General features: G+C 43.2%; 1 protein-coding gene across 1 annotated transcript in view; it reads right to left on the reverse strand.

Moving 5' to 3' along the window:
• Positions 1 to 221: 221 nt before the first annotated feature.
• Positions 222 to 12,015, reverse strand: part of SLIT3 (slit guidance ligand 3) — a 616,238-nt gene continuing 604,444 nt past the window's right edge. Inside the window, exons 33-36 of the mRNA XM_082622425.1 lie at positions 5,705 to 5,859; positions 4,754 to 5,039; positions 3,345 to 3,553; positions 222 to 806 (exon numbers count right to left, since the gene is read on the reverse strand). Coding sequence (XP_082478551.1) covers positions 571 to 806; positions 3,345 to 3,553; positions 4,754 to 5,039; positions 5,705 to 5,859 — 886 coding nt within the window. The 3' untranslated portion in view covers positions 222 to 570. The remainder of the gene's footprint in view (positions 807 to 3,344; positions 3,554 to 4,753; positions 5,040 to 5,704; positions 5,860 to 12,015) is intronic.

Here is a 12,015-nt window from a genome sequence, read left to right on the forward strand (position 1 = left end):
CAGGACTGAAAAGCCGGGTGCTTGCAGGGAAGGAAAAGTCATTAAAAATCGGAAGAAACAAAGAAAAAACCTTCTCCTTCGCTCTTTTCCTCTTCTCGTTCTGTTTCCTGAGCTCAGTAAGCAGGTTCTGGTTTCTGCCGACCTAACGACGACAGTGTTTCCTAGACGTATAAACCTCCTCCTTCCTTCTCAGACAGGCTGTCACTTCTTTATGCTCATCCTTTCGTTTTAAAACATTTTTATTAGCCTTTTTTCTTAAAACTTTTAACAGCTGTTTATAAAAACACGACAAATACACAACACAGAACGAAAAGCTCGGTAAAAATAACTCACTATATGGTACATATACTCAGATGGTGTGATATATTTATATAATAAGAGATGAAAATAGTCACTTTCCATAATAAAAATAAGTTCTATTTTTTGTTTATTTTACAATATACTTAATATTCTCTTCTTTTGCTTCCTCTCCAGCTTCTACTGCTTCACTGCGAATCTCGCGGGGGGTCCCATGTGGCTGTCCCCACCCACCCGGCTGGAGTCCGGGAGGCGGAAGGGCTGCGGGGGGCCTTAGGAACACGGGCGGCAGCCGCACTCTAAGTGTCTCTCCACCTCTTCCACGAACGAGGAGCCGTCTGTGCACTGGAACACGTATTTCCGCCGCTTGCTGCGGGTGGGCTGGCAGCACTGGGGACCGCAGCCCCCATGACATTCCATTACGGGCACCTTGGAGGCCGTGGCACACGAGGCATAACCTTTCTGGCGGCGGATCACCTCTCGGACTACCCCCCCCAGGCATGGAGTCTCTGCAGAGGGCGGAAGAGGTAAGGGCAGGGCATTGGGGCTGGAGGTGGCCGTCCGGGGTAGGCTGCTCTGAGACACTCGTGGGCCGAAGCCCGTGCGTACTTACTCATTCACTCATCCATCCGTCTCCCTGCCCACCCGCCCATAACCCATCTCACTCTTCCACAAATACTAAGTGCCTTTCCATGCCAGCCTCTATACTAGGTTTAAAACTAAGCCCCGAGGATAGCAGGGTGACAAGAGCAGGCTTGGTCCCTTCCTTTAAGGAACTTAAAGATCAAACTAGATGTGGCAGATTGGGGGACTGAGGGCTAAATCCCATCCCAGACCTATGTTGCTTGTGCCACAGATGCTTAGAAACCAAATTAAATGCCAACATTAAAAAAAAGAAAAAAACCACAATGCCAGGAGATTGCATCTAAACATTGGGCTATCTGGTTTCTTTGAAAACCAGGGGCTCTGGCAAAGCTGAGTCTGCATCCCTGCATGGCAATGACGGGCTGAAGCCGCGGGCTTTAGACCGGGCAGGAGATCTCCAGTTTGCCCCAGTCCCCACCACTCTCAGTAGCCTGTCTCTGCTGGTGTAGAGTCTAGACACTAATTACAGTGTCATTTAAATAAATACATTTGTAATGATAAACTGAGGTGCATGCTACGAAGAAATGGGATGTGTTTATACAAACTACATGGCAAAAAGAGCCTGACTAGCCCAGGGGCCAGGGATTATCTCTGGAAAGTGATGCTGGAGTTGAGATCTGAAAGAGGAACAGTAGTCAGTGAGCCAAAGAGACTGGGGTCGGGGGTGTATGTGTGTGTGTGTGTGTGTGTGCATGCGTGTGCGAGCTTTTCCACAAGTTTAGAAATGAGGGGAGGGGAGGGGACCCCTGGATCTGCTTAATCCTCTGGTCCCTGACCCAACTCTTCACCTTGACCCCACTACTGTCCTCAGTACATTGGGAAAGCATCTGGAGCAAGGCACTGAGAGAGACTAATGGATTCAGGACTAGGATCCTCGGCCACACAGCCTTGGATCCCTGAGCCTTGTCACCCCTGAGCCTCAGTTTCCTTGTGTGGAAAATGGCGACACATGTCCTGGTTCTTCCTGCTTTTTCATGGGCTGTTATGAGCATCACAGGGATGGTGAATGCAAAAGGGCTTTATGCAGTTTAAAGCTTTAGGTGGTTAATGTGATGTAATGTGAATTTTGTTACGCTTGATATAGGTTTTTAAAATTATGTGATTGTTAACAGGATCAAAAGAAGACTAATGATAATAGGTGTGTGTGATGTGCAGGGCAGGGAGAATGCACACTCGGCAGCATAACAGTTGGGCTGTCCAGTTGGAATGGGAACGCTGTTTATATTGTTCTGGCAATTTTTCTGTTAGATCTGAAATTACTTCAGAATACATTATTTAACAAAATCGGTTAAGAGTGGTATTTCAACAAGGTATAAAATGTGAAAGAGTCCTCTAGTGACAGGAGGTGGCCTGCCCAGGATTCTGGTGGCAGGAAGGAAGATGAAGACTTCTCAGTTTCCATACAGGAGAAAAACCTCCACGGTGAGACAGAACCATTTCAGCTGGAATATAATTTAATTTCAATTTTCCTTTTTTGCACTTACCTCCAAATTAATACACTAAAGGGGTCACTAAGAGAGGTAAGTGATTTGATGTTTTTGAAATAGGATCAGACGAAGGAACTGTCTTTGGTTGACCCAGTAATGGCATGAGGTTTGGGAGGAGACTGCAGAGCAACATCTGAAATGTTAATGTGATTGATTGAGAACCATCGAGGGCTCTTGTTAAAATGCAGGTTCGGGGCTTCCCTGGTGGTGCAGTGGTTGAGAATCCGCCTGCCGATGCAGGGGACACGGGTTCGTGCCCCGGTCTGGGAGGATCCCACATGCCGCAGAGCGGCTAGGCCCGTGAGCCATGGCCGCTGAGCCTGCGCGTCCGGAGCCTGTACTCCGCAACAGGAGAGGCCCGCGTACCGCAAAAAAAACCAAAAAACAACAACAACAAAAAAATGCAGGTTCAGATTCAAAAGGTCTGGGCTGGGCCTCAGTGTCTGCATTTCTAATAAGCTCCCAGGTGAGTCAGTGGTGCTGGTCAGAGGGCCACTCTGGCAGCTCCAGGGCCGGCAATTAGGAGAGGAAAGAAAGAACAAGACTTCTCACACAGTCCTGGTGGTTTGCAACCTCCAGAGGCCCCAACTGGAACTATCCAGCTAAGCTGTTTCTGAATGCTTGACCCACTGGAACCGTGTGGGATGGAGCATGTTTAGTGTGGTTTTGAACTGCTATGTGTTGGGGCTAATTTGTTATGCAGCAATGGATAACTGATACAGGAAGTTATAGTGTTGCCCCCCCCCATATTCAACATGAAGGAATTTGAGGCTCAGAAAGTAATTTAATGAAGATGTCATGCAGCCTCTAAGTGGCTCAGCCAGAACTGGAACTTAGGCCATCTGAATGTGGAGTCCAAGTCTGACCCCCACATCCTTCCCGGGCACCATCCCCCCACGGGCACAGTGGACCCACCTTGTTCACAGTGTTCCCCACTAAAGCCGGGCTGGCACAGGCAGTAGGGCTCCCCTTGATCCGAGATGTGGCATTGCCCGTGGTGACACTTGAAGGCTGAGCAGGCGTTGGCAGAGTCATTCTTGTGGTCACACAAAGCCCCTCTGTAGCCCTCGGCGCACTTGCACACATATGAGGTCCCAGTTGCCACGCATCTCCCCTGGTTGCAGCTGGAGGCAAAGGCGAGGATGAGAGGGGAACCAGGCAGTCAGTGCAGCTGGAGGCTTCCTTTGTCCACCCCGGCCCAGACCAGGGGACACGGAGCTGTGGGACCTTAGGCCTTCTCCATCCCATGGTCCACCCTCCACCAGCCCAGTGGCTGAGCATCAGTCAGCTGGAGGCTGTGAGCATCCCCCAATGACACTGACAGCTGTGAGCTTGATGAGGCTGGCTGTTTTACACACAGACATCAGAACCCACGCAGTCTCCACACAGTTTAATTGTTCTGCCATCTTAATTGATGACATGATTACTACTATCTCTACCACCACCACCAGCTACCACGTGCTCTGTGCCAGGCATTGGGGTAAGTGCTTTACACCTAGCATCAGTCTTATTTTCTACAATCCCCTCTCCTCTGCTGTCCTGTGCAGTAGATAGTCTTATCCACATCTCATAGATGGAGAAACTGATGCCAAAGCCTGGATTCTTAATTGTGCTGCAGCATTCTCTGTACTGGGATGACATTCAGAGGCAGGGGTCATTGCAGACATATTCGTTACAGAGTCAAACGCGCGCGCACACACACACACACACACTCTCTCTCTCTCTCTCGCTCGCTCTCTCTCTCTCTCTCTCTCTCTCTCTCTCTCTCTCCCCAGAGCTACCCAGGAAACTCAACCCCTTTATAGCTATCCTTCACTCCTGATCCACAATATCATGTCCCAGCTTGTTCAGCCAAGCAAATTACTAGACATGGCTCTGGTGTTATCTTTGGCCAATTCAGATTTCTGAACACTGAGGATGCTGGGTCTCCTGTTTTTAGCACAAGCCCTGACACATAGTAGGCCCTCAGTAAGTATTTTGATGCACGATGAATGCCAGAGCCACGAAATGATTTGGCTGTGCGTGGTTATACACCCCTGGTGCCCTCATAGGGTACCAATGAGTGGGGAGTCGAGTCGGGCCGAAATGCACCCACTTGCCAAGGTGCACGCACACGGGTGACCCTTTCGACTTCTGAAGGCCACTTGACAAGTGTTTTTCAGCTAGGCTCTGGCACACGGATGTCACCTCTGAGCAAGACCTGCTGTTTGGATGTGTGAAGCCCCTGACCTTCTAAGCAGCCCCTGTCTACAGTCTGACTGCAGTCCCTCCAGCTTCCATCAGTGCCCACTTCCCGGGCGGGGCAGAGGGGGAGGGACACCGACCTGTGGCCGAGGCAGGGGTCGCGGGCCTCCTGGTCGCACAGCAGGCCGGTCCAGCCTGGGTGGCACTCGCACACCACGCTGTCCTTCTCCACGGCACGGCACAGGCCGTGCCTGCACACGCTGCAGGACTTGCAGCCTGGCGAGACGCCCAGGGCCTGCGGCGGGAGGGCCTTGAAGTCCTGCAGCTCGTTGTTGATGCGCACCTCGTGGATGCAGCCGTGGAAGCCGCCCAGCGGCCGGTCCACGCCCTGGCGCAAGGCCGAGAGGCCCGTGGAGGTGGGGATGCCTGCGGGAGGGACGCCAGGACAGTAACCTGAAGACACTCCCCTGCCCACCCTGCTTGCCCGCATTCCAGCCCTCAGAGGTGGACTCCTTGGGAGAAGTCTTGGGAGTCGCCATGTTGAACAAGCTGCTCTGATGCCTTTTTTTTTTATTTTTTATTTTTTTTTGCACATAACCCTTTGAGAACTACTGGCCCAAGGCTGGGTTTCAGGCCCCTGCTCTGCCAGACTGGTAGCCCCTTCTCTCTTTGGCCTTTGAATGACTGTAATAGCAAACCTACTCCTCTACATATATCAGCTGAGACTCACAGCATCTGAGGGGGTGACAGAGCAGAGGGAAGCCCCTGTATCTGAAGGGGCTGGCCCCTGTCTCCATCTCCTCCCTCCCCATTCCATCTTCACCGTCTACCATCCTCCCTAAAAAACTTGTAGTTTCTCAGAAGGAACCCTGCTCTCTTTCCTTTCCTCATCTCCTCCCCATGATCTGGCTAACTATTCACACTTTAGGGAGCAGCTTGGTTGTCACTTCCTCCAGGAAGCCTTCCTTGATTAGCTTTGGCAGTGGGTGCTGAGAGCAGCGAGCCCCACCAGTTGGCCTGGGGGTGGGTGCCTGAGCACAGGGGGGAGGTGGAGGTGTTGGTGTTTGGGGTGGGAGGGGATGGGGCTTTACCTCCAAGGTAGAGGGGGCTGTTGATGCTCACTGTTGGCTGCTTCTGGAGCTTTCCCAGGCTTTTGGGGGCTCCTTTGTCCACCACCAGGTTCAGGGTCTGGTTTAGCGTCACCAGCTCCACACTGTGAAACTGCCCGTCATTCACGGTCTCCACGCTGAGCAGGAGAGAAGCGGGAGAGACAGAGGGTTTGCTGAGTGCCTTCCACAGCCTGCACTGGGCTGTGAACTTGACTAGTATTCCTTGCATTTTGTTTTGCTTTTTATTTGGAAATAATTTCAAACAACATAAATCACAAAAATAAAAACAGTACAGAGAACTCCTATTACCTGTTATACCTACAGATTCTCCAGTGAGTCCCATTTGCTTTATAATTCATTTCGTCTATCTTATTTATCTCCATAGATATACAGGCATACCTTGGAGATACTGTAGGTTCAGTTCCAGACCACATGATGAAGCAAGTCACATGAATTTTCTGGTTTCCCAGTGCACATAAAAGTTATGTTTATACTACAGTGTACTCTATTAAGGGTGCAATAGCATTTTGTCTAAAAAACAATGTACATACCTTAACTTAAAAATACATTATTGCTAAAAAATGCTGACTGTCACCTGAGCCTTCAGGGAGGCATAATCTTTTTGCAATAATAACATCAAAGATCACTGATCACAGATCACCATAATAAATACTGTAATAGTGAAAAAAGTTGAAATATTATGAGAATTATCAAAACATGACACACAGACATGAAGTGAGCAAATGCTGTTGGAAAAATGGCACCAACAGACTTGACACAGAGTTGCCACAAACTTTCAGTTTGTAAATAATACAGTATCTGTGAAGCGTAATATAGCAAGGTGCAGTAAAACGAGGTATGCCTCTAAGGGTATGGAATCAGCTGTCAAAAACCTCCCAACAAACAGAAGTCTAGGACTGGATGGGTTCACTGGTGAATTGTACGAAACATTTAAAGAAGGCTTAATAACAATCCTTCTCAAACTCTTACAAAAAATAGGAAGGAACACTTCCAAATTCATTTTACAAGGTCAGCATCATCTTGATACTAAAACCAGACAAGAATGCCACAAGAAAAGAAAATTATAGGCCAATATCCCTGATGAACATAGATGCAAAAATTCTTAATAAAATATTAGCAAACCTAATTCAGTAATACATTAAAAAGGTCATATACCTTGATTAAGTGGGGTGTATTCCAGGGATGCAAGAGTGGCTCAAAATCACAAATTCAATCAGTGTGATACACCAACTTAACAAAATGAAGGATCAAAATCATGTGATCATCTCAATAAATGCAGAAAAATCATTTGACAAAATTCAATATCCATTTATGATGAAAACTCTTAACAATATAGGCATAGAACAAACTCAACCAAATAAAGGCCATATATAACAAGCCCACACCTAACATTATATTCAGTGGTGAAAACTGAAAGCTTTTCTTTTAAAATCAGAAACAAGACAAGGATGCCCACTCTTGCCATTTATATTCAACAAAGTATTGGAAGTCCCAGCCTGAGCAATTAGGAAAGGAAAAAAAAAAGGCATACACATTGGAAAGTAAGAAGTAGAACTGTCACTATTTGCAGATGACATGATGTTATATATAGAAAAACCTAAAGTTTCCACTAAAAAACTGTTGGAACTAACAAATTAAGTAAAGTTGCTAGATACAAAATTAATATATAAAAATCAGTTGCATTACCCCTCTTACACCAATGGACAGATGATCCAGACAGAAAATCAATAAGGAAACACAGGCAGAAGAACTAATAAGTGAGCTGGAGGACAGAATGGTGGAAATAACTGCCAAGGAGCAGAATAAAGAAAAAAGAATGAAAAGAATTGAAGACAGTCTCAGAGACTTCTGGGACAACACTAAACGTACCAACATTTGAATACAGGGGTCCCAGAAGAAGAGAAAAAGAAAGGGTCTGAGAAAATATTTGAAGAGATTATAGTTGAAAACTTCCCTAACATGGGAAAGGAAATAGTCACCTAAGTCCAAGAAGCACAGAGAGTCCCATACAGGATAAACCCTAGGAAAAACACACCAAGACACACATTAATCAAACTAACAAAAATTAAGTTCAAAGAAAAAATATTAAAAGCAGCAAGGGAAAAACAAAAAATAACATACAAAGGAATCCCCATAAGGTTATCAGCTGATTTTTCAGCAGAAACTCTGCAGGCCAGAAGGGAGTGCAGGATATACTTAAAGTGATGAAAAAGAAAAACCTACAACCAAGATTACTCTACCCAGCCAGGATCTCATTCAGATTTGATGGAAAAATCAAAAGCTTTTCAGACAAGCAAAAGCTAAAAGAATTCAGCACCACCAAACCAGCTTTACAACAAATGCTAAAGAAACTCCTCTAGGCAGGAAACACAAGAGAAGAAAAAGACCCACAAAAACAAACCCCAAACAATTAAGAAAATGGTAATAGGAACATACATATCAATAATAACCTTGAATGTGAATGGATTAAATGCCTTAACCTAAAGACACGGACTGGCTGAATGGATACAAAAACAAGACCCATGTATATGCTGTCTACAAGAGACCCACTTCAGACCTAGGGACACATACAGATTGAAAGTGAAGGGATGGAAAAAGATATTCCATGCAAATGGTAATCAAAAGAAACCTGGAGTAGCAATACTTGTATCAGATAAAATAGACTTTAAAGACTCTTACAAGAGATAATGAGGGATGCTACACAATGATCAAAGGATCAATCCAAGAAGAAATAACAATTATAAGTGTTTATGCACCCAACATAGGAGCACCTCAATACATAAGGCAAATGCTAAGAGCTATAAAAGGGGAAATCAACAGAAACACAATTATAGTGGGGGACATTAACACCTCACACCAATGGACAGATCATCCAGACAGAAAATTAATAAGGAAACACAAGCTCTGAGTGACACAACAGACCAGATAGATGTAATTGATATTTATAGAACATTCCACCCAAAAGTGGCAGAATACACTTTCTTCTCAAGTGCACACAGAACATTCTCCAGGATAGATCACATCTTGAGTCACAGATCAAGCCTCGGAAAATTTAAGAAAATTGAAATTGTTTCAAGCATCTTTTCTGACCACAATGCTATGAGATTGGAAATCAATTACAGGAAAAAAAACTGTGGAAAACACAAATACATGGAGGCTAAACAGTGCACTACTAAATAACCAAGAGATCACTGAAGAAATCAAAGAAGGAATAAAAAAATACATAGAAACAAATGACAATGAAAACATGACAACCCAAAACCTATCACATGCAGCAAAAGCAGTTCTAAGAGGGAAGTTTATAGCAATTCAATCTCACCTTAAGAAACAAGAAACATCTCAAACAATCTAACCCTACACATAAAACAACTAGAGAAAGAACAACAAAGAAAACCCAGAGTCAGTAGAAGGAAAGAAATCATAAGGATCAGAGCAGAAATAAATGAAATAGAAACAAAGAAAACAATAGCGAAGATCAACAAAACTAAAAGCTGGTTGTATGAGAAGATAAAGAAAATTGATAAACCCTTAGCCAGACTCATCAAGAAAAAAAGGGAGAGGATGCAAATCAATAAAATTAGAAATGAAAAAGGAGAAATCACAACTGACACTGCAGAAATACAAAGGACTATAAGAGACTACTACAAACAACTATATGCCAATATAATTGACAACCATGAGGAAATGGACAAATTCTTGGAAAGGTACAATTTTCCAAGACTGAACCAGGAAGAATTAGAAAATATAAACAGACATATCACAAGTAATGAAATTGAAACCATAATTAAAAATCTTCCAACAAACAAACGTCTCAGGCCAGATGGCTTCACAGGCGAATTCTATCAAATATTTAGAGAAGAGCTAACACCAATCCTTCTCAAACTCTTCCAAAAAACTGCAGAGGTTGAAACACTTCCAAATTCATCCTATGAAGCCACCATCACCGTGATACCAAAGCCAGAAAAAGGTATCACGAAAAAAGAAAATTATAGAACAATATCACTGATGAACAGAGATGCAAAAATCCTTAACAAAATACTAGAAAACAGAATCCAACAACACATTAAAAGGATCATACACCATGATCAAGTGGGATTTATCCCAGGGATGCAAAGATTCTTCAATATATGCAAATCAATCAATGTGATACACAATATTAACAAATTGAAGAAGAAAAACCATATGATCATCTCAATAGATGCAGAAAAAGCTTTTGACAAAATTCAACACCCATTTATGATTAAAAAAACCCTCTAGAAAGCGGGCATAGAGGGAACCTACTCAACATAATAAAGGTCATATATGACAAACCCACAGCAAGCATCATACTCAATGGTGAAAAACTGAAAGCATTTTCCTCTAAGATCAGGAACAAGACAAGGATATCCCCTCTCACCACTCTTATTCAACATAGTTTTGGAAGTCCTAGCCATGGCAATCAGAGAATAAAACGAAATAAAAGGAATACAATTGGAAAAGAAGAAGTAAAACTCTCAGTGTTTGCAAATGACATGATACTATCATAGAGAATCCTAAAGATGCCGCCAGAAAACTACTAGGGCTAATCAGTGAATTTGGTAAAGCTTCAGAATATAAAACTAATGCACAGAAATCTCTGGCATTCCTATACACCAACAACGAAAAATCAGAAAGAGAAATTAAGGAAACACTCTCATTTACCATCGCAACAAAAAGAATAAAATACCTAAGAATAAACCTGCCTAAGGAGGTGAAAGACTTGTACTCAGAAAACTATAAAACACTGATGAAAGAAATCAAAGGTGACATAAACAGATGGAGAAATATACCATGTTCTTGGATTGGAAGAAGCAGTACTGTGAAAATGACTATACTACCCAAAGCAATCTACAGATTCAATGCAATCTCTATCAAACTACCAATGACACTCTTCACAGAATTAGAACAAAAAATTTTACAATTCATATGGAAACACAACAGACCCCACATAGCCAAAGCAATCCTGAGAAAGAAAAACAGAGTTGGAGGAATCAGGCTCCCCAACTTCAAACTATACCACAAAGCTACAGTAATCAAGACAGTGTGGTACTGGCACAAAATCAGAAATATAGATCAATGGTACAGGATAGAATGCCCAGAGATAAACCCACGTACATATGGTCAACTAATTTATGACAAAGGAGGCAAGAACATACAATGGAGAAAAGACAACCTCTTCTGTAAGTGGTGCTGGGAAAACTGGACAACTACATGTAAAAGAATGAAACTAGAACACTCCCTAACATCATACGCAAAAATAAACTCAAAATGGATTAAAGACCTAAATGTAAGACCAGACACTATAAAACTCTTAGAGGGAAACATAGGAAGAATACACTTTGACATAAACCACAGCGAGATCTTTTTTGACCCACCTTCCAGAGTAATGGAAATAAAAACAAACAAAAAAATGTGACTTAATTAAACTTAAAAGCTTTGCACAGCAAAGGAAACCATAAGGAAGACAAAAAGACAACTCTCAGAATGGGAGAAAATATTTGCAAATGAAACAACAGATAAAGGATTAATCTCCAAAATATACAAACAACTCATGGAGCTCAATTTCAAAAAAAACAAACAAGCCAGTTAAAAAATGGGCAGAAGACCTAAAGAGACATTTCACCAAGGAAGACATACAGATGGCCAAGAGGCACATGAATAGATGTTCAACATCACTAGTTATTAGAGAAATGCAAATCAAAACTACAATGAGGTATCACCTCACACTGGTCAGAATGGCCATTTTCAAAAAATCTACAAACAATAAATTCTGGAAAGGGTGTGGTGAAAAGGGCACACTCCTGCACTGTTGGTGGGAATATAAATTGATACAACCACTATGGAATACAGTACAGAGGTTCCTTAAAAAACTAAAAATAGAACTACGATAGGACCCAGTAATCCCACTGCTGGGCATATACCCTGAGAAAACCATCATTCAAAAAGAGTCATGGACCACAATGTTCATTGCAGCTCTATTTACAATAGCCAGGACATGGAAGCAACCTAAATGTCCATCAACAGATGAATGGATAAAGAAGATGTGGCACATGTATACAATGGAATATTAGTCAGCCTTAAAAAGTTACAAAATTGAGTTATTTGTAGTGAGGTGGATGGACCTAGAGTCTGTCATACAGAGTGAAGTAAGTCAGAAAGAGAAAAATACTGTATGCTAATGCATATATATGGAATCTAAAAAAAAAAAAAGTACTGATGAACCTAGTTGCAGGGCAGGAATAAAGATGTAGACA

The sequence above is a fragment of the Mesoplodon mirus genome, assembly GCF_964341445.2.
Source record: "Mesoplodon mirus genome assembly, chromosome: 5".
Classification (NCBI taxonomy): Eukaryota; Metazoa; Chordata; class Mammalia; order Artiodactyla; family Ziphiidae; genus Mesoplodon; species Mesoplodon mirus.